Raw genomic sequence first — 23,302 nt, 5'->3', positions numbered from 1 at the left:
TTAATAAACTTTTCAATCAATCAATCAATTTCAGTTGTGCTCTTGATAAGCCATTAAAACAGTAAAAACACGTTCAGTTTCCTTTTGCTTTTTGTGTCTCCTGTACACCAAAACATACCCATCTGTGATGGAAAAAGAAAGTAATCCAAAAGTAATCTGATTACGTTTTTAAGACATGTAACTGTATTCGGATTACTTTCAGAGCCATGTATTCAGTAATCAGTAACTGATTACATTTACAATGTAACCCTCCCAACCCTGACTGTAAGGTAGCTTCTAGCTTCATGTCGAACCGTAAGTCAACATTTCCCAGAGAGCTTTCTTTGAAATCACCAGGTAACGCTACAAAACATTACATTTAGATTTTATGACAAAGTGTTTATTTAATATATCTGGCTAGCTATAGCTACATGCTAACGGTTTAGCTTACCCCCGCGATTCAAAGTAACGTCAACGTAGCTATAATTTATGCTTTGCTTACATGTTCGCATAACTTGGAAGTTTACTGACAATGTTTGCCTGGCTCAAGTGGTGGCTCTGGGGTTGTTGTGTGAGCCACCACTTGAGAATTTTCGTTTTTTTTAAGAAAACATTTTCTTATCTCCATCTTGAAAAACTCTGAGTCCGACTGACAGTTTATTTTAAACATTGTCACAGCTCACAGGATAGGTACCTGTCAGCCAATGAGACAGATGTTTATTTCCATTCAACTCTCTGGTTGGTCTGGTGTCTTGCCTCTGTTGCATTCACTGAACACGGGAAATTACAATCCTGCTGTCCTCTCATGATGAGGTTCAGGTAAAGCACGGTTAATGTATTATATTATTGACTCAATAATTTAATACATGACTTTGAGAGTAGGCAATCTAGGCATATTAACACAATTAATTAAACATACTTATCACTGCGACGGTGTACGGAGATTTTTTTTCTTTTTTGTTGTTGCTAGGGGGCCCCTTAGTGGCTGCGGGGCCCTAAGCGGCCGCTTATGTCGCTTAATGGGTCGGGCCGGCTCTGCACAACAATGTGGGTGCACATGAGGATGTTTTCCACTTCTTACTCTCACTCCTTCTTTTGGTATTTTGCCTAATCCTCATCCTCCTGTGCCCTTGTTCCTCTACTGCTTTCTCCAGTCATCCTTCTCCCTCTGTCTCCACGAGTACCTTCACATGTCACATTGGATTTTTCATCTCCTCCAGAACTCATATTTCTATTTCTCCACGTCTTATCGCCAGCTCTCTCAATTTTTTTCACCTGCAGTACCCGTCGTCCCTCCCCTCCTTCATGGCTCACTCTTTCCTCTCGTCAGCAAGCTGTGTGTGTGTGTGTGTGTGTGTGTGTGTGTGTGTGTGTGTGTGTGTGTGTGTGTGTGTGTGTGTGTGTGTGTGTGTGTGTGTGTGTGGTGTGTGTGTGTGTGTGTGTGGTGTGTGTGTGTGTGTGTGTGTGTGTGTGTGTGTGTGGTGTGTGTGTGTGTGTGTGTGTGTGTGTGTGTGTGTGTGTGTGTGTGTGTGTGTGTGTGGTGTGTGTGTGTGTGTGTGTGTGTGTGTGTGTGTGTGTGTGTGTGTGTGTGTGTGTGTGTGTGTGTGTGTGTGTGTGTGTGTGTGTGTGTGTGTGTGTGTGTGTCACTAGGGGGTTGCCAGGTAATGTTCTGCCCCATTGCTCCCTCTATCCGATCAATATCAAAGGTAGAACACTGGGAGAATGTGGGCTCAGCACTTTTCCGTGTGTGTTTTGCTTGCTTCTGTGTGATTTATGTGAGTATGCATGCTAAGTGTGCCCTGACACATCTCAGTCAGAACTAACGTGCACAGGAATGCTACGTTTACATTTGAACACTTGCCGTATAGACTGGCACACCCACAAAGAGAATAACTGCAACTGCAAAGGGAAATGAGTTACAATATGCTGTTTAGCTTCGATTGTAGCTGCTGTAAGTTAGACTTTACTTATCCCGAATCTGTGTCTACGATCTCTAGGCATAATAGCACTCAAAGGAAATTACCATACAGCGCTAACACTATGTTTGTCTCTATAGCGTTGGCTGATAATAAGTGACATTGTAAAGCAGCTTTACCCTATATCCTTTCCCCTTTTCCTCCTTTTCAAGTATAAATACAGCGTTCCAGCCTTTATTCTTGTAAAACTCAAATGGAAGGTATCTCTATATGTCCTTTGAGTTTCTCAGCAACCTTCATCTGAACGACTTTACACTTGCCGCGTGTGTTGCTGAGGACATGAAGAAGTGCTGTGTCGAGTGTGAAGTTGTTTGGATGAGTGGTTTTCGGGAGAGCTGCAAACAGCAAAACCTGAGGCCAAGCAATCGGCCAAAGGGGGATTGCACTAGTCTGTTTAATGTCACCAATAACGTCTTACAGTCTATGATGAACTTGGTATATTTAATACAAAAACACATTTTCTGAAGCCAAATTGTATAGTAACTTGTCAGAAAACTCTGACTTCATGGATAAAACACACATTTTTGAAGGCATTTGTTGGAGAAAAAATAGTTTTCTGTTCCTATTCAAACGTCTTATGTCTTTGTTGCTTCTCTTAATTGTGCTTCCTAGCTCACTCCCTTTGTCCCTGAGAATAAAGGGAGTAGATATGGTATTTTGTGTTATTTTCATGCATTGTGAGCTTGTGGAAAAGCAGCATTATAAAATCAATCCATTGTGACTGCTGTTATCTCTATTCAGCTCTGGCTTTTTCTCGCTGTGTGTTCTGCTCACGGGTACAGAAGTGATGTGTGTGTTAGCTTGTGGGGGCATATCTTCTGGCTGTGGCTGCCTCCGTAGTGACGTAAAGGGCAGCACCCAGCGACCAACAGTTTTCACGGTGAACTGTGAAATCAGCCACTCTGAGCTGATGCGGGCTCAACTGGAGTGTTATAAGGCAGTAACATGCTGCAGGAGCACAGCTGCTTACTCCAAGGACGTTTACCGCTCGGTTTTTGCCCACTTGACGATGATGGAAGCTGTTAAGTTTTTTTTTAATCTGATACAAGCTTGAGAAAAGCCTTTTATTACCAATGCACTGTAAAATTGATTGACTATAAAAGCCTGGTTAGAGATGCAGAATAACACAATGTATTTGCTACGGGAAGTGCTCATATTTACCTTGACCCCAGGAGGCACAGAGTGCTTTGTTTGACCCCAGAGAAGGAGGATGCTGTTGTCTGTTATTGAGAGCTTTCCTTTCATTACATCTATACAAGTAAAACTCTTCTATTTCTTCTATTCCCCCCCCCCCCCCCCCCCACCCCACCCCCATTGCTTTGTGGCTTCTCTGCTGTTATTATTACTCTCCTGCAATCTCCATCCTTGAAGTGATTTGTTGTCTCAAACACGTCTATCTTATATATTCCTCCTTATCTTAAGCCCTTCATTTTTTCCCATTCTCTCCTTCATCAGTCCTGACCCTCACTCCCATGCGCCCTTCACTCTCCCCCCACTATCTTTCTCATACTTGGGTGCTTGTCCTGTTTTGCCCCTATCTCTCACTCCCTCTCCCCACCACTACTCCCCTCTCACTATCTTTCCTCCCATCCCTGTTTTCCTAGTGTCTGGCTAGAAAAGCTTTTGTGGATAATTGATTGGTAGAAGGAGGAGATCGATGCTGTATGCGTTGACTGAAAGCTCTCCCATTTCCTCCCTGCCTCTCTCTATCTCGCCCTCCTTTTCTGCCACTCCCTTTCTCCTTCACTCCCTCTGGATCGCTCTTTGTCTCCAACCAAAATGAAAACAGAATTTCAAGTGTGGGAAGTAGAACCTTATCTTATCAATGGCTACTTAATTAGCTTCATCTTGCTAGTACCTTGTTGGACCAACTTATGCCTTTAGAAGTGCCTTTATTATTTGTGACTAGATTCAAACAAGTACTGGAAATATTACTCAGAGATTTTGGTCTACGTTGACATGATAATATCCAACCCAGTCTCATGGCATTTCGTGTTCACCAACACGATTTTTAATCTATTGATTCGTGTTCACCAACACGATTTCCCCCTTTTTTTCGTGTTGCACAGCACGATTTTAAAAGCAATGTATTTCTACTGGTAATGACGCTCATGGAAGCACGGCATTCGTTTGTGTCGGCTGCCCTTAAAGGCAATGTGAGCGTCCATTCTCATTGGATAACGGAGAATTGTACACCCGGAAGTAAGTATTCCCCTTACTATCGATTGATTTTACAGTGATATCTGCACTACTCATCGACTAAAATACACCAGATTATCCTTGTTAATTACACAACATTGATTGGTTTAAATTGTGTGCAATGCTTTTGTATTTTTCCCCTTCGATTCGGAGAAACAAATATTTTTTCGGAGTAAAGGATGGCAGAAGACACTACACTACCCAGAATCCCCAGCTATCGTTTAGGACTACACCATGCATCGGTTTGACAAACCCCGTGATAGTCCTCAAGCTCTGTGATTGGAGAGTGTGCTCCGAGGGTTACGCCATTCATTCCAATGGCTGGCGTCTATGTCACGTGATCTTCAAATTTCTCCCTGCAGAAAAAAAAAACATGGCCGAACTTCGTTTTATTCTCGGTGGAAAATGCCTATTTTAAAGTTAGTTTGGCCATTAAAATGCGTTTTGATGTCATCTGATGCGAGAAATATGAGTTGTCATTTCAGATTATGTGTGCAGTGGATGTACATGATCTTTAGTTTGCTAGTTATTACGAAGATTACTTCAGGAAGTTTTCATTGTTACCAAGGTGGTTGCTAGGGACGCTGCTATCGATATTATTTCTGTTATGTTGTGTAACTGTTTAATGGTGTTATCTTTATTGCTACCCCCTTCCCCGTCAATGTATAGTGTTAATCCACAGCGCAAACATATTAGTTATTAAACAAAATCTGCATCTAAAGATAGCCTACGTTATTTTTCCCCTGTGCAATTCCAGTCTCACATCTCACAGCACATCGTCATTAGCAAATACCGGAAACAGACCGAAAACATTTAAAAAAAATAAAATAATACTTTATTCCGAGTGTGCTTGCTTTTCTCTTTGGAAGTCATCACATAACGGCATTGTAATACACGGTTCGGCTGCATTAAATATTACATATCTGCCGTAGTTCTGTATTTATAGAGCCCTGATGAGAAGACTTCTAGACAAACATGAGGAACTGAAAACGTGACGTGGATCATAAATATATCAGCACGATTTTTTGTTGAATAGATTTGAGTGCTTCAAAATGTTGGGTCGCGATTTATTGACCAAGTAAAAAGTGGGTCCCGAGGCCTGACCAGTTGAGAACCACTGTTCTAGAACCTAGTTGTTGAACTAACAACCCTGATATGTTAAAAGGGAAATTCCTTTTCCTCCCTATTCTGCTATTTGGTTTAACATTCAGCAGACCACCTTGCCCATGTCTACATGCCGGAATGTGTTGTGTCCATGTGGTTGGCTAACTAAATATTTGCATTAAAGAGCAGTGAAACTGGTTCAACTAAAAATACGTTGTCCTGCTTTGACTTTGGTTGCTTGTGTTTTCCATGACTGAGTACACGGATGCGGTGCGTAAATACAGGACTAAAGGTTATATTTACTTGATCTTACTGCAATTGACATAACTATTTAATTCAGGGAATATTTAGTAAGACTTAATAAGAACTGAAGTTGGGCGTTCAGAGAAGTGTTTTGAGTTTTCTCGAGGGTTCTCTGCTGTTGAATTTGAAATGCGTAGAAGGGCGGACAGTTTGAAGCTGCTAATGCGTTCTTTCCCCTTGTAAAATGAAAATTATACAGTATGTGAGCAAAAATGTGTTAAGTTTGTCAGTGGTTGTCAGCACGACAGTGAATGAACTAAAATGGCCTTCAAGACTTGTGCAAAATCCATGGCGAACCTTTTTGTTGGTTGTTAAATCTTTGAAACTGTCAAACTATATAAGATTATTAGATTATAGCTGGATAAATTATAGCTGTACGCAGATAATACATTCATTTGGCCTGTGATTTTAATTAGTATATTTTTCACTTATTAATAAAAATAAAAGAGAAAATACATTTAAAGGAGTTCAAACTTGTACATTTTAGTATAATAACTATTCTGCCGCAAAATCTCAGTGTGGCCCTTTAATATATATAGATGCAATTTGACTGTTGAGTGTCTAAAGAAAGGTCTACAATTCTGAGTAATTATTCTCCACAGAATAAAGTTAGATGAGGAGAGTAAAACCTCTTGGCATCTGCAGTCCCTCAAGTCATTTTAAAGTGTGTGCCTATTAAGGTAGCATCAGTCTGTCACATTGCACCGGTGGGCTCTTTGCAGGGCTGCAGGAGTGCTTTATGAGTTTAATAAATAGTGCTAATTGTGTGTTTAGAAGGAAGGGGACATAAGGAGAGGCCATTAGAGCAGCCGGCTTTAGCTCTTATTTTTCAGCCCTTTAGGAGTGCATCCAAACGCAGCATAGTGATACACTAAGAGTCTTGGTGGTGACTGACCAGCTACTATAAATACTGGATCAAGGTTGCAAATTAAATGCAGAACATTGTGCTAATAACATTCCTTTTGCGCTCTCTCTCTTCATTAGGGCTGACAACAGAGGGCATCTACAGGGTCAGCGGAAACAAGGCTGAGATGGAGGGCATGCAGCGGCAATTTGAGCAAGGTACGTTAATATTTCAGCACTCACAAGTACACGTGTACACATGCCCATTCTTGCTTCAGCTGTACACTTACAAGCTGGGTTCAAAGAGAAGCTACAAAGACGTGTATGTCAGCTTCTATCTGTAACAAGCCTGGATCCCCTTAATTAACCAGGGAGCATTAATTCTACAGGGGGAATTGGCCTTGGCTTCCTTTTAGACAGTAGACCTGCCTCCTTAATCTTCTACCTGCTCCTGTGCGCATGCATGTTAACACACGTGCACGTACACGAGCTCTCAATATGTGTCTCCATGCGTGTGTCTATCTGCTGTGGGCAGTTAATTACTAGCAGATTGGTTTGGTTAATGAAGCATGTCCCTGCCAGGATACAGAGAGGTGTGTGTGTGTGTGTGTGTGTGTGTGTGTGTGTGTGTGTGTGTGTGTGTGTGTGTGTGTGTGTGTGTGTGTGTGTGTGTGTGTGTGTGTGTGTGTGTGTGTGTGTGTGTGTGTGTGTGTGTGTGTGTGTGTGTGTGTGTGTGTGTGTGTGTGTGTGTGTGTGTGTGTGTGTGTGTGTGTGTGTGTGTGTGTGTGTGTGTGTGTGTGTGTGTGTGTGTGTGTGTGTGTGTGTGTGTGGTGTGTGTGTGTGTGTGTGTGTGTGTGTGTGTGTGTGTGTGTGTGTGTGTGTGTGTGTGTGTGTGTGTGTGTGTGTGTGTGTGTGTGTGTGTGTGTGTGTGTGTGTGGGTCTCATAGCCATTCTGAAGATGGCACTTCACCAGCCCGCTGCAGATTCTGATAACGCGTTAAAGGACAAAACAGCATCTTAAGCACGGCACTCTCTTAAACTCTCAAAATGGGAGTCCTCCTCAGACTTTTCAAGAACTCACTAACCTATTCTACATTGCCTCTTATTCTTTCTACACATACTACCTTTAAAAACGGTTATCAGAAAATGGGTTTTTCTAATTAAGTCTCGGCCTCGGCACACTCACACACACACACACTCACACACACACTCACACCATACACTCTCTTTCTATCCCCCTTACCTCACACCGAAGTGAGGGGAACTGAGCTGTTTCGCAAATTATATTTGTATTGAGCAAAATAATAATAATCCTATGGTTTCACCTAAGGTGCTATTTGTTATTTTATTCTTATTGATTAAATGATGAATTGAACAGACCTGTTAGTGCACAATTTAATACAACAGTGGGAAGTATGGAAATAACCTCTAACACATCACCTTGATTCATTACATTTCCTAGAAAGTCAATAACCATAGATGATTTTCATACCAGACTTTAATAACAGACTGAATCACATTCATACAAATGAATATTATGAGTGCATTACTTCCATAAAATACTGTTCAATTATTTATCTAGCAACCTACTGCCGTTGAATATGTTTTAGTTCAGTTATATGACATACTGGTATTATTGTTAGTAATAATAACAAGAATAATCATGACTTCAATTAAGTGTTTTTTATTTAAATCAAAGATGCTTTTCAAAACAAAAGATGTGCAGAAAATGTCTAAGGCAGAGAGAAGGGATGAGTTTTGAGACATCTTTCAAATTGTTTTGTTAACCTTTATTTATACTGTTTCACGGTATCATTTTATAGCCTCTTCCATGGTTGGATTAACATTGACTAAGCAAAGAAGCCACCTGTCTTATTTGCTATCTGCATATATAAACAAATATGTGTAATATGTGTGTTTTGTATTTAAAATGTTGTCTTTCCATTGTTTTCTTACAGACCACAACCTGGACCTGGTGGAGAAAGACTTCACCATAAACACAGTGGCCGGAGCCATGAAGGCCTTCTTCTCCGAGCTCCCCGAGCCTCTGGTGCCCTACAGCATGCAGGGGGAGCTGGTGGACGCCTTCAGTAAGTCCTGGGGCTCCGGGGTGTGGAAAACCTGAGGTGTATTGACTTTTCTTTGTAACTTTTCTTTTACCTAACAAGCAAAGCTCTTGCAACACAAATCCACCCATGGGGAGAATTGGATTTGCCCTCTGTGAGGAAATGGGGAAAGGAGAAAAATAACGGATGGAGGAGAGAATATTTAAATCCTATAGTGAAGGAGGTGGTTGGGATGATTGCCCATGATGGAGGGATGCAGGAACACTATAGGCGAAGTCATGAAAAAACAGTCATATGTTAGATAAACGAGGGTGCTCCACCATCGCTCACCACAGCCTCTCTTCTTCTCTTTGTGTCCTGTAATCTGTCAAAAATGGAGATTTAAGGCATGGCTTAGTCTTGCATCGTGCCAGAGAGATTTACCCCCTGGCCGCAAGGCTGCTGTCACTCACCAAGCTCTGTGTGTGTGTGTTTTTAACGGCCCCGGTGAGACTCTTCAGCCGTGACAGAGACTTGATAAAGCTCTTGCAGTCTGCACCACAATAAAGGAAAGGAAGACGGAGTGAAAACAGAAAAGTGAGGTGGGGTTAAGAGACAAGAAAGCCTTCATTCGGTAGAAAACAGCAAATTGAGCTCCGCATTCTCAGAATTTCAGCTTTCTACTGTCAGGCTGAGAGGTGGAGAAAAAGAGGCGTACAGAAAAAGCTGGGCGGGTGGATTTTAATGCATATTGTCATGGTGACGTTACTTTAAATAAGCCGTAGGAAGTTATGTTTTGATTACCGATGATGGATGTGTAGCTGGGGGAACTGGGGCTGTGTTAAGTCATTATGCCTGAAATCTGTTTTTGATCCACACTGACCTCATTGTGGGAATACACATTTGAATTCTCTGATTGTAACTCATGTTTGTGATGTGGACGAGAGAACATCTGCTATTCCCACTGCTGCTCTCTGCCTCGCTCACACACACACAGGATGGACTGTGTTAGCTGGTGACGTCAGCTTTTCTGACTCACCGCTCGCTGCCATCAGGCTTAACACACCCAGTGTGTGCGTGAGTTACTGTGATCTGTAAGGACATTGTGATGGGTGTATTTTTCTCCTCTGAAATGTGTGTGGTCTTTGTCTCTTTATTTTTCTGAGATGTATATTATACTATAATATATAGTATAGTAGTGTGAAACTCGGTCTGTTGTAGGATTAAATCACTGTGTCCTGTACGGATTTTTTTGAGAGCTGAATCAAATTGGTTCCACTATGCTGTTCAAACTCTCCTCTATTCCATTGTACTCCCCCCGACCCATCCCTTCTCAACTTAACTCTTACTCCCCTGACATCCTTCCCGCAGATTCCCCGACATCATTTTTTTCATCCACTTTTCTCCCTCATCTAACCTCTCTCTTGTCTCTCTTTTCAACAATTCAGAGATCAACGATAGGGAGCAGCGCTTCCAGACGATGAAGGACATTCTGCGCCGCTTCCCCAAGGAGAATTACGAGGTCTTCAAATATGTCAACAGCCATTTGATCAAGTGAGTGAGTGGCGGGGTCGGAGTCAACCTTTGACATCCCTGCTGACCACACCGCCGGTCACCCAGTCAAGTGACCTAGTGGTGACATCACAGAATCTAGCACACTGAATAAAGGTTGCTGTAGTGACTCTTGCTCTGTGAAAACATAGTCTTTTTTTTTATGTAATCGTTAAGTCTGAATTCAAACTATAGTATGGATAAGAGGTTCTCAGTTTGAGTCAATACCCTCACGTCCAAGCATACAACTGAGGGGTAGCAACATGATTCAAGGGTAAAGCAGCATTTCCCCCCCAATTATTTACTTTAGTTTCTCCAATTTGAAATGTTTCTCTTTTCCCTGCTTTATATCATCTTTGGGTTTCGGACTGCTGGCTGAAAAATTCATACTACAAGACATTTAGTAACCTATAATAACGGTTCATTTGCACCCATACAGTACACAGTATACACCTTAGTTTATTCTTCTGGACATCCTGCTGATTTGCCCATTTCATGCCATTTTCAATCACTGCCATCATTCAAGGCTGGACAAAAATGAGCGGGTGATTTGTGGCCAATTAAATAAACGTATTGCTTTCTTTGTGTTGTGCAGGGTGAGCCAGAACAACAAGTCGAACCTAATGACCAGTGAGAACCTGTCCATCTGTTTCTGGCCCACGCTGATGAGACCAGACTTCACCACCATGGACGCCCTGACGGCCACCCGCACCTACCAGACAATCATCGAGAGCTTCATCCAGCAGTGCGCATACTTCTTTTACAATCAGCCACTGGCCGAGGGCCTCCCGGGCTCCCCCACCTCCACCATGTCCGGAGGAGGAACCTCGGCCTACTCCTGCATGGCGGGGGGCTACTCATCCTCGCCGGCTCCATCCCTGACCCCCTACGTCCTCCCAGCCACCCCTCCTGTCATTCCCCACTACGGCCCTCCTATCCACCACCACCTTCACCACCACCTTCACCACCACCACAAACATCAGTCCCCCCCCCACTCCCCCCCTGCCACCCCCCAGTCCCCGATCCCCGCCCTGCTGCCGCCCTCCCTGCACCCCCATCACCCCCCTACGGAACAACACACGCTGTGAACCAGGGATCAAGGGAAAGAGGGGGGAAAAAACTAAGAAGACGGTTAACTAGATTCAGAGAGATTTAAGGGTTTAGAATTAGAGATTTTGAAGTTTGGGAAGGAATTTAAGAAGATAAATTGAAACGAGTACAGGAAGAAGGAAGAGAAGTTGGGAGATATTGATTGAGATGCAGTATGTACAGGGAGAAACCTACATGTTTGGGAGAAATAAGGGGGCTTTTGAGCCTCGGTTGCTTTTAGAAAAATGGACACACACACAAGGCAGAAAAAAGGGGAACGCTGAAGAGCCTCTGAACTGGCAGTATGTTCTTTCTCCCTACTTGCCACTTTATCCCTTTGTCTCAGTCTCACTACATCCAGACCTGCCCTCCTTGCCTTATAGAGAACCTACACACAAACACACTAGTGAGTGAGATGTTGCCAAGAACTGTTAAAGGGACTCAGGGAGGGACTCTGAAGTAAAGTGAAGGGGAATGTGAACTTTGTTATGTTGGGATTGCTTCACCACACACACAAAACAGACACAAACTTGACACAAACACCCAGTGGCCAGAGTGCCTCTGACAACCATTCTCCTCAGCCCCTTAGCCTCTAACTGTGATGGTAACTTTGGTGCCCGGTGCACATTTTTGCAATCCAACACACCTACTGACCCACCTGGAAGTCTGTGTCTGGGACTAAGTGAAGCAGAGAGCGAGTCCTGAACACATGTTTGTTTATTTCGCCACTGTACAGAGGACTTAGGCAAGGAACACATGTTGCTTCTCACCCAACAGGATGTTCTGTCCTTCGCAACACACACACATTCCTATCTATCAACCCCTCACACAACCACACACGCAGAGAAAAATCAGTTTCAGTTGAGGCAGTATGCCAAATACAAAAAAAAATCTCAACCGACCAGATCTACTAGACAGTAAATAAGAGCAAAGGATTATGGGAACTCACACCCTTTGCATTCTGGGAAGGCTCCTCCCATCCTTCTGATTGCATTCTCTCGGGTTGATCTTAAATCTCATGTCCTGTATTTGTAAACACATCAAGAGAACAACTTGCAAAGTGGATACTTTGATTGGTCTAAATCTTATTTCCTACATTCACATTCCCACTATCCCAACACTTTTTTATTCTGTGACAAAATCTTGGGAAATGCAGAGAAACGCGGGGCCTATTGCTCAATGAGTGGCCTTGTGTGTAAGTGTCTGTGTGACTGTCTATCTGTCTGTGTGCACATGTATCCATGCCTTTTTGTTTGACCTGAATGTCCCTATAGGCAGAGAGTGGGAATAATTCCAGTGCTGGACCTTCACCTGTCATGTTGCTTCTTTCACGCTGTGGTGGTTTCAAGAGTGAGTCAGCGATGCCGTTTCCACAGTAAGGACCTTGTTCAAAAAGCACTTTTCTGAGCACTTTGAGGCACATTTTAAATTGGAGCTGCCATGACATGACAGCCACCATTCACTTTATTGTCAGTGCAACCTACTCTCCTTCTCTCTCTGGGAGCACACCACTGACATCTAGAGGAATAAATGGGTATTGCAGCCATAACCTCTACCACCACCACAATTTTCCTACTGTGGTTTTTGTAGCATCAGAATCTCTTATAGATGCAATGGTTAAGGTCGTACATCACTGCATGTCAGAATGTAGAGCTCAATTATTGTTATAGTTAAAATAAATAACGTTAGTTTTTCAATCTGGTGAAAATAATTTGAGATTATATTGATTTACGCTTTTTAGCCACATTGCAGCCAATTACACATGCAGTGAATAAAATTGCCTCATTGTCTTTGTTAGTTTCCACTTCACTAAAGCACTCGGCCCCTTTGTAAAGGAGTGCATGCCAATTCCCAAACGTGAAGGGAAATGAAGAGATTGTGGCACAATGTAGCATTATGGGCCAGAAAGCTGGAAGTGAGACTAAAGCTTTGACAGGTGGGAGGGGAAGGCTTTTTATTGTTGGAAATAATTGGTAAGCACTGCTCCAGCCCCCAGCACGCCTTCCTCTAAGGACACAGCTTAGCACCTCTGGAAAGGAGACTCACACCTGCTCTTTGAAGACCCAAATAAATTGTTCAAGAGCCACTACTAGACTCTCCCGGCTGTCACTGTCATGCCACTGCACCCCCTAGTCATACCCAATCCGAGGGAGACAGTTGGGTCTGGGAGAGACAGGAGACCGAACAGACAGTCCATTCATCCGTCTGCACGACTGGAGCGGAGCATCACAACATTCCTCAGCCCCGCCTGCTGTTACCGTAGAAACCAGCGAGATGGGGCTCGATGAGAATTGCTGAGCCCCGATCGAAGCTGCTTTTCATTGGTGTGTGTGTGTGTGTGTGTATTTGTGCACGCATGAGTGTTTCCGTGAGCTTGAGAAAGTGTGTGCGCATGGGAACTTGTGCGTGTTAATGTTAAGCAGATGCTCACCAAGGTCACTTATTCAGTTCGACAGTGAATTGCATCTCTGCATGTCCCCACACTGTCATCTCTGCCCAACAGGGGAAACTAAATACTTTTAACCAAACACTGAACTCTTAAAGGAGCTTTTATAAGTCTACACTACCTATTTACCTAGTGTGTGTGTGATTAGAGGATAGAGGAATTCAAAGTGTGTTTGGGTGGGTGGGTTTGAGCTAACATGTTATCAAGCTGTGCCTGGCTGACAGCCAGACACCAGCGTGATCCAAATAAACGTGAAGGAGAGGAATGCAGTTCTCCTTGCGGTCATTACCCCGCTGTGTAACCCTGTTCGCTCGTCCAGATTACACACACTGATCCTCAGAGAAAGGGTGAGAGAGATGGGGGGGAAAGATTGGGGAGAGGGAGGGAAGATAGACAGGGAACGTGTGAATGGGATCATTATTTGGGAGACCGAGGGAGGAAGGAGGGGTGACCACTGGTACTTGTGTGTGAACGCCAGCCAGTGGCGTTCCCTGTGTATATCAATGTGTTAATACTGAACTGACTGTGAGGCAGCCAAAGACTGTGGAAAAAGGGTAGAGGGAGAGATGGGAAGCAAAGTGACAATTTAGAAGAACAATTGAATTAAAAATGTGACTTTGGTTCAGCGATGATATGTGGCTGCATTGCTTTCTTTTTTTGTTTTTCTTGTTTTTTGCAACAATGGTGACAGATGTCTGTTAAGTTAAAATGAGAAACAAGCAAAACTATATTCAAATGGTTGTTTATTGGTATGTTAGGGGGTCTAACACTTTACCCTTTAGTCAGTGGTGATAGAAAAAAAAAGTTTCTTTTTATGTTTTATTTTAATAATTAAAAAATACAAAGCATTTGTTTTAACAATTTCTTTGTGAACGATTGAGAGACCAGCCCAGTATAGTGCATGATTTCTTCCCAACAAAGGAAGAGGGCTCCACCACTCTCACTATTTAAGAGATGATACAAAAATATTAAGAAATAATGGGGGGGGGGAAATAAAATAATAAAAAATAAATTAAGTACTGTAAAGTGAAATGATAACATCAAACAAAAAAACTGTCATTATTTGCTGAGTATGGTAATTTGTCTCGATGGGAATGGTGTATACAGCAAGGCCTTATGTGATCTGTATCATAGTTAATAAATCAAATCTTGTTAAACCTTTGCTTCTTGTCTCTTTGTTACACACGACTCGAGTGATTACTGACACATGGAACAGACAAGAAAATCCTGATGAAGTCTGAGGAGAAATGTGATTGTCCCGGGACACAGTCTGTAAGTTGGTGTAATGAATTCTGAATCGACTTCTAACCTCAAATTCAACTCAACAAAGCTCTGGTAAAGCTACTGAACTTTAACTTGCCTTTTTCCTTGTCAAATTACTGTTTTCAATCTCAAGGAAGAACTTGGATCTGATTAGCAACACTCCAAATTTCCCAAACCATTTTTTTTTTTAAATCAGAAGTGTGCAGTCAGGGCAAGTTATGGGGACATCTGAGGTTTCATGAAAAATATTACATTTAAAAATATACATTGATTTAAGTGATTTATGATAGAATAAGTGTTGCAGTGCAAATTCTTAATTTCTTCTCGATTAACAATTTTGCAACCCTTTTAGATTTACCGTGTGATTTCTAATGGATTGCAGCAGGATTTAAAAGGTAAAGAGATAAGATCAAAAACATTTTAAACAATATATATGTTGTGATAAAAAAAGATGAAACGTTGCCTCTATGGTAATGATTTTGCAAACCAATTAATCTGACTAACAAACACAGCAAACAAGCAGCAACAGGCAACTGAACTCCTTGCTGAGTAACCTTGCAATGTTTTTTGCAGATGTTGTTGGTGTAAAGTTTGAGTATCTGGGGATGTGTGTTTTGCTCAAGGTTGTGTGGAGGGAAGGAAACTGGGATCTTTACAAAGATTAAATTGAATACTGCTTTACAAGCAGAGATACAGTTGCCCTAGATACAGTTTTTGGGTTGAAGAGCACAGCCACTCTTATCTATTATTACAGAAACAGGCCGTGTCAAACACACTATCAGAAAAGTAATCAAATACTATGATGAATGTTGTCTTACTCTTGTGTAACACTGTATCCAGAAAAGTATGTTTAATTGAAATAAAAAGCACAGGAAGACATGTGACGATTCAATACTTATGTTCATAAAAGTTTAGTTTCATACAACATGTGATACTCTTTGTACCACAGTTTGTTCCTCGGTTATCTTTGCTCGCTGTGGGCCACTGAAGCCACGTGGGGGTCTAGACGAGGTCGCAGCGGCCCACGGGACACTCCCGGTTTTACGAAAGCAGCTCCAAGAGGTGCCATTTCCAGGGTGATGTGAGGATTTGGGTCCCTGTGATGGCGATGTGAAGGCCTCACTGCCATTTCATGGTGCCCTCATCTGACCTTTTCATTGAGTCAAACCAAAGGAAATCCATGTCCATGACCTTTGTGGTGCATCTTTCCATTTTGGCACAGGAAGAAAAAAAAAGAGAGAAGCGGCTGATTGGGAATGAAAAGGGCAAGCCCGTGTGCACACAGGACACAAGACCCTTGAACTCTAACCTTTAAGAAGTGTCATGAGGGAAAGAGTGCTGTGGGATTTGATTGGAAGTCAAATATACGAATCGTCAACATTGCCTTACTGGCCAAAGTGTTGGTGAAAATACTCATCAGGATTCCAAGATCTGTCACTCATTTGTTTAAAGGAGGCAAGTAAAACCAGCCTATTGAGCTCCATGGTGTTCGTTAAACAATTTAACTAAATTATAATGATCTAATATTCCCTTTGTATTTCTTTAATCTAATGCTTTCCCTTGTACTTAAACAAATACGCCACTAGGAGGCTGACTTGTCCCACATTACCCATCGACCCTCGCGCTGCTGTATCCGGGTAAGGGAGGCAAACGCAGAGCATGGACCTAATTGATTGGGTCAAGGTTTGGATGTCAACAGTGAGACGACACTTTAATCCCGCGCTCACAGTGAGATGAGTGCGTGAGACGAGCATCTGAAGACTTTTCTCATTGATGTCGAGCTCCACTTCCCCTCTCACAGTTTGAAGTTGGAGAAGGAAATGGGTTTGACTAAACTCCAGAGATTGTGAGGGGAGAGGAGGAGGAGGAGGGGGGAGAGCTCGGCAAAGTAAGCCGCGGAATAAAGACAAAGAACTTAATTTGAAGTCATTGTTGCTCCGTATTAGAGGCGTGATGTGCTTCTTTAGTGCAAAGCATGGCCAACAAAAAAAAAGTTCTAAGGTAGACGGAGAGGGGGGAGGAGGAAGGAGACGTTGCCTATATGGAGAAAAAGAGACCGGTCTTATGATGAGTCGAGGCACGTATCTCCGCTCAACCGTGTCTTTCTGGGCTCCGGGCTCGCAGCTGCGGCGGCGGGTATTGAATTCAGATGCGGCCTGCATGTCTCCCCGCCCCGGCCGCTACAGGTGGAAATGCTCTTATCAATACGGACTGTCCGAGCCTGACTGCGAGCCGATCCGTCTCATTGATGATTTTAGGTGCCCCTGCCCTCCCCGAGGAGCCCATTGATTAATGTCTGGGTCACAGTGGTATTTCCATATTGATGGCTCGATTGATGACGGCGCTCCAGGAACAAACCGTATTGACCTGCCAGAAAGTGATACGCTTCAAACTGCTCGGCGGATGTATTTATGCATAATGGGCATAATGAGGGTTACATAGTCTAATGTGGCGGAGGCACATGCAATCTAGGTAAAATATGAAGTGCAAGGAGTAGCCCTGGAAGCCTATATCCTACTGGCAAGTTTAGTAAAAGGCTATTTCCTGAGAAAAACACATCAATATTCCCACAGAAACGACAAACCGTTATACTCTCACTACCACCACTACTAATTTAGATATTATTACTGTTAATACTTTGGTAAATTATAGTGTGACTTTGTTCTTCATAGGTTGTTTTCCCATTACTTATTCAACAATAAGATCAAAAAGATTAATTTGTATTGATCACAAGGAGGACAATTAAGAAACGGCAAACAAACAAATCGGTGAGGTACAAATGACTAATGATAGGCCTACATCAAAGTAAGAAAGCTATGGCCATAGTGTAAATAAATGATATACAGTATTATCCATGTTTCTAATTTATGTTAATTCATGTAAACTCTTGTCCTTAGGGTTGTTCCGAACCTGGGAGACAGAAGGCCTGATGTGTCACCAGATCAATTTGAGGGTTTGTGCAACAAGGTAGGAAACAATGCACACATCAAACAAAATCATAATTATCTTTGCAAAAAACTATACGTTTTATTATTTCTATGAAAATGTATCATAGCTGGAACACACTCTTCATCCTGTATTTGAAAGACATCTTACAAGCGATACTGCGGTAGTAAAGGGTTTTAAAGTTGCTTTGGGTTGCAAAATTGGGTTAACAACTTTGCAATCTAGGAAAGAGACCTTGAAATTATAGCAGAAATTACCTCAAGAGCAGGCGAAAAAATGCAAATCATCACATAAAAAAAGGGATTTTTAGTAACCAATTCATTATTTAAAACTCCTACACTTACATGTATAAGGTTTTACTAGATTAGATATCCATCACCTGCTAGTGCTACAATAGACAACTATGACAAAGTCAATCTGGTACATTGGTTTTCAAAGCTACATAAGACCACTAACGTAGTTTCACAAGAAGTCCAATTATCTGTGCAGTTTGCAGGTGCATTTCTTTGCTAAATTATTTTCGTGGGGACAAATCATCTCAACTATCTACTGTAATCAGGATTCAGTATGATGGACATACTGTAGTGTACCAGGGTTGAATTAGTTCTGCTAATTGGCATGCAACCTAATGTGACATTTCTAGCTGTGTATGCAATGGAGATTTACTAATTTTGAAGTTGTTTTGTGTGGTGATTTCATGGTTTTGTCAGCCTCTTACTGCTATGTGATCATATTTCTGTATTATAAAATACATATCTTCATAGGGTCAAGTGCAAACACTGCATAATGCAGAACAACTCCACAGAGAGCCCAGAGTTTTGAACCCAATTTTGCAGACACCCTAATTTAAAGGACAGGCAGACAACAACATGATTCTGTGGGACTTGTTCTGCTTGTTGTGGAGATTACTTTGGAGGCAGAGGGCATTGTGCGGAGAAGATAGTCAGTTTGAACAAAATAAAGCCTTGAGCAGAACTGATCCCACTTTACGCTTTTAGGGTCAGTGGTCAAAATGGGTGTTCGGCCTCCAGGTCCCAGTGACATCGAGGCCGAGCACCCGATGTGTATCTGCTGATTACATCTCCTGAAGTGGAAAAAATGCAAATAATAAATGTATGAGCAACGTGCTTGTTTTTTTGCTTGATTAATTATGCCGTTTAATTCCAGATCCACCACGCCGCTCCACCGTATAATTTCCCAGTGGTCTTGGCTGTTTCTTCTCTCACATGCGCTCTCCTTTTTTTCCTCATTGCAAAATGAATCATGGATCCAACCGTCTGTGCCCGGGGGAGAGCGGCGTGCTGGCGAACAGGCTGACCAATCATGAGCATCAGAGGCAGACACACAGACGGAGGGAGCCTTTTGTTGTGCACTGCACTCATCAAGTTAGAACACAACTACCCATTTGGCCTGAAGACAATTCAAAGATGGAGAGTAAGGAGACAAAATAACCAACTTCATCTGTGTTTATCATTCTGTTTTCTCTCCCTTGTTACATTACATCTCCTCTTTGCTCTGCAGCTTATCCAATCAGACTGGCCAGTGTGTGTTTATCTGAGTGGGTGGCAGAGTCTCAGCACCATTCAAAATGTCGACTGGGAGCATGACCGCTCCTCTATTCCCAGCCTGGCCAACCCTCTCTCAGCCTCCTGACAGTTCCAGGTTAGCCTCTCTCTCTCTCCTCTCTCCCATTGGCCCTCTTCTCCTCACTCCTCTGGCTTTGCCTCTCTAGCTCTCCCAGGGGCCCCACTGAGAATACTGCTCAGATCCAGGCCTCTGAGCCCAAAAGCCGGCCCTAATCCTCCGCATCGATCGCCCTGAGAATTTTCCTCCCTAGCACAGCAGGCCCTGCTTCCTGGCACTCGCACTCCTCGCCTCGACCCTGAACAGCCAGCACTCAGCAACTCAGTTAGAGAGGCAGGGAAAACAGGGTCAGGAACATTTTGATGTGATGTGCGTTATTGGGTGCTTATAGCAGGTTGCACGTTGCTCCTGAGAGCACCAGCGTTGTTGCCTCTCTAAATTAATTTAGACTTGTCTGCCGATGAACATCTCTCAAACTGATCTATCTATACGATGTTTTCTAGAAGTCTAAATACCATTGTATTCCTTCCTCTGTGTCGATGAGTTTGAAAGATACAGTATGTTGAAAAATCTGAAAAATCTGAAGACGCACATATCTTAAAGGATAGGCCGCATTTTCATCCATCATGCTGATGAAGATGGAGTAATAGAAGTTGGTGTATGCTACACAACTCTGCTGGAAGATGAGAAAGCATCATTACTAGTACGAGTCCTCCTGGGAAAGCTCCCAACCAACAGTCTATCCTGCGTAACATACTCGTTCATAATTTATTTACACGGCAAGCTTCCCTTGGACTTTGCTGTGTGTTTTACTAAGTGTGGCGGTATTCGAGAGGTATTTTCCTCTCTCTCTGTCTGCTTGTGAACAAGACCAGCAATGTTTACTAACCGATTCAATATGAATGATTAAACTTCATACTTTATCAACACAATTGCTATGTGGTCAGCCCAATCATAAACAGAAACAAGGGGGGAGGGTCTGGAACATTTGGCCCCAACCACATGCCGCTCTGTGGAACATTTAGAGCATTTCTGTCAATACTGGCAGTTAAGAGCCAGTACAGATGGTAGTGTATCAATACTCTGTTTAAACAGGGCTCCGAGCCACATTTCTAAATCAGCCCCAGAGATAGTTTTGAAAAAATCTGTTTTCAGTCCTTCTTGGGTAAATTTACAAATTTGGTTGACTTGTGCTTCATTGGTGTCACAAAACACTGCAGACGCATCATTTATTGACATTTGGATTTCATTCCTAGAGTTAAATTCAATACTTATACCTTTTACTCTCTCTGACCATCTTACTCGTCCTCTCTGTACCTATCATTCATTAGCTTTTTTTCTACCTGAGCTAACCGCACACCCTTAGCTTTCACACACCCTTAGTGTTCATACACCCTTAGCGTTCACACACACACACACACACACACACACACACACACACACACACACACACGTATACACGTACGCACACACCCACACTATTTTTGCAGCTTTTCCCTCCATATCCTCTCTCCAAGCCCTCTATACTTCAGTGCGTCGCTCTTTCCTCTCATACCTCTCCTTCCCTGCCCTTTCCTCATGCCTGCTTCCTTCCTTCCCTCCCTTCCTTCCCTCCCTCTCTCTTCCCGTTTTACCCTTGCGTGCTCTCCTCTTGTCCGCTCCCTCCCTCCTTCTCTGCTCTCTCCCCTCTTTCTCTTTATTAATTTATTGGGTTGTTATTCTCCTTGTCTGGCTCTGCTAATGAAGGCAGGATGCAGATGAGGGCGAAGGTCGTCTCCGTAGCGATCGACCTCACCGCCCCGCAGTATGGCACTCTGACTGGCACAGGTCAGTGGCAGCTGTCAATCAAAACACACACACATGCACATTCACACGCACTCTTGCACCCACATGCACTCTTTCACCCACACACACTATCACTAGTATGTCTTAATATATGAATATATAAGCTATTACAATTAACAGTTCTTCATTAGCCATACCATTTCAGATGCTTTGAAGCACACACTTCGACTCTTATATGTGGGTTTATTTTATAACCCCCTAAAATTAAGCAGGACGGAACATGCAACCCATTATCATTATTTGTACAGATCTGTTAAATTGTGTGCAGCTTAACCAGAAAATTGTACGCTCTTCGACGTTTTCATTTTCAACAATTTTAGAGGCCTGAGGATTGATTCCTCCAGATTTCAACACCAGAAAAGAGATTAAAAAGTAAAGTTCGGAAATCATGAAGTGAATTTAGAGTGGTGTATTATGTAAACCTATTCACCCTCTGAAATAAATAGGATGGACAGAGCAGTTTTACGCATGGTAAAAACAATATGTACTCAATATAAGTTATACAACACTACAACAACACCCCAAACTTAAGCTTCCGAAATGATAATACAGTTGACAATCCTAAAATCTCTAAAACATTTCAACCCTTATGAAGTACAATATCTGTGTTTATTAGACTGCATTTGTTTTAACTAATCATTTGGTGACTAAAAGTATAATGTATTGATCTGTCAGTTTCTCATCTTTGATCCAAAAGTGAAATATGTTTTCAACTTTTAGATGGATTACTTTGGAGCTAATTTGCCGATCTTAGAATGCGTACATGCTAAATAAGTTTAGTAACATGGTTAACATTACAGCGGCTAAACTTTACATTGTTAGCATGCTGATGTTAGTATTTAGCTTTAAGCATCTCTGTGCCCAAGTACTGCTTCACTGAGGCACTAAGTATGGCTTATTTCTTCTTCATGTCTTGTTAATCATATTGATACCCTTTGGGGGTCCCGACCCCCATAATTGGAACAGCTGCACTATAGAACACCAAACATGTCCAAAAGGCATCACCTTAACACACACACACAAATACACTCTTAGATAATCTTTCATTTAACATTTGCGTGCCCACAGGTTGAATGGTTATAGCAAAGTGTCTGGCCCCCTGCCCTGTTGTTCATTGGCCTTGACACGGTGGAGACCTCTGAATTACTCCTGCCTACGTCCGTATCCCAGTACTTGTAGCATTAACAACCTCTGCTCTTCATCACAGCATGTCAAGATATTGCGTATTTGTAGATGCACTCTGCATTCAGACATTCTGTATGCAAGTCGAATTTGACCATGGTTATTGTTATGAGTCTATTTGTGTGCTCAGCCATGTTCTTGAGTGTGTTCACCTGTATCTGGGCGTGACGTCTGAGAATATGCATGAACACACACACACACACACACACACACACACACACACACACACACACACACACACACACACATTTCTATTAGCGGCATAGTAGTGTTAACAGTGTTATGCCATGCGTGAACCTCCCCACCTTTCCCTCATATCTATGCAAAGCTGGGGTCCTGTCAATCAGTCACCTTGGTGACATAGAGCCCCACCTCCCCAATTAGAGCTGACAGGGCAGGATTAGGAGGGGGGCGGGCCCCCGCCGACCTGCCTACGTGTCAATCACGCGCCGGGCATCCACACGCCTGTTTACTGTCAGATCCCATCTCCGTCTGTCAGACTGCAAGGCAACCGTCGCCCTGGGAGGAAGGGAGGGGGAAGGCGAAGAGGGGGGAGTAGGAGATCTGATCAGAATTAACTATGCTTCTCCCCACAGACCGGCCGTGCTTTTAATTCATGAAAGGGATGAGAGCAAAGTGGGAAGAGAGAGGGAGTGATAGAGGGAGGAGAGCATTTAAAACCCAGAGCAGGGCCTTCTTTAGAAGTTTTCAGAGTGATGTTTCTTCTCTCCCTGACAATCACTTTTCTTCTCTCGCTGACTCTCCCTCCTGTCTCTCTCTCACGGACTTCTTCCGAAGGTGTGATTCATGCCGCCTTAAAGCAGCTACAATTTATCAACAGCCTAACTCTCCCTTTTTCTCTCTGAAGTTGTTATTTGACCCTGGGTTTTTAAAGTCGCCCAAATATGTATTAGTGTTTTTTGAGTTGGAGAGTTAAGGTCAATTTA

At 42.7% G+C, this 23,302-nt stretch overlaps 1 protein-coding gene across 1 annotated transcript in view; it reads left to right on the top strand.

Moving 5' to 3' along the window:
- Window positions 1-14,692, top strand: part of arhgap35a (Rho GTPase activating protein 35a) — a 63,200-nt gene extending 48,508 nt beyond the window's left edge. The window contains exons 4-7 of the mRNA XM_034225506.1: window positions 6,546-6,623; window positions 8,363-8,494; window positions 9,898-10,003; window positions 10,596-14,692. Coding sequence (XP_034081397.1) covers window positions 6,546-6,623; window positions 8,363-8,494; window positions 9,898-10,003; window positions 10,596-11,088 — 809 coding nt within the window. The 3' untranslated portion in view covers window positions 11,089-14,692. The remainder of the gene's footprint in view (window positions 1-6,545; window positions 6,624-8,362; window positions 8,495-9,897; window positions 10,004-10,595) is intronic.
- The last annotated feature ends 8,610 nt before the right edge of the window (window positions 14,693-23,302 follow it).

Source organism: Gymnodraco acuticeps, unplaced genomic scaffold (genome assembly GCF_902827175.1).
Source record: "Gymnodraco acuticeps unplaced genomic scaffold, fGymAcu1.1, whole genome shotgun sequence".
In the NCBI taxonomy this organism is placed as follows: Eukaryota; Metazoa; Chordata; class Actinopteri; order Perciformes; family Bathydraconidae; genus Gymnodraco; species Gymnodraco acuticeps.
The sequence above is the reverse complement of the archived record's forward strand: the minus strand, read 5'-3'. Positions and strand labels throughout refer to the sequence as shown.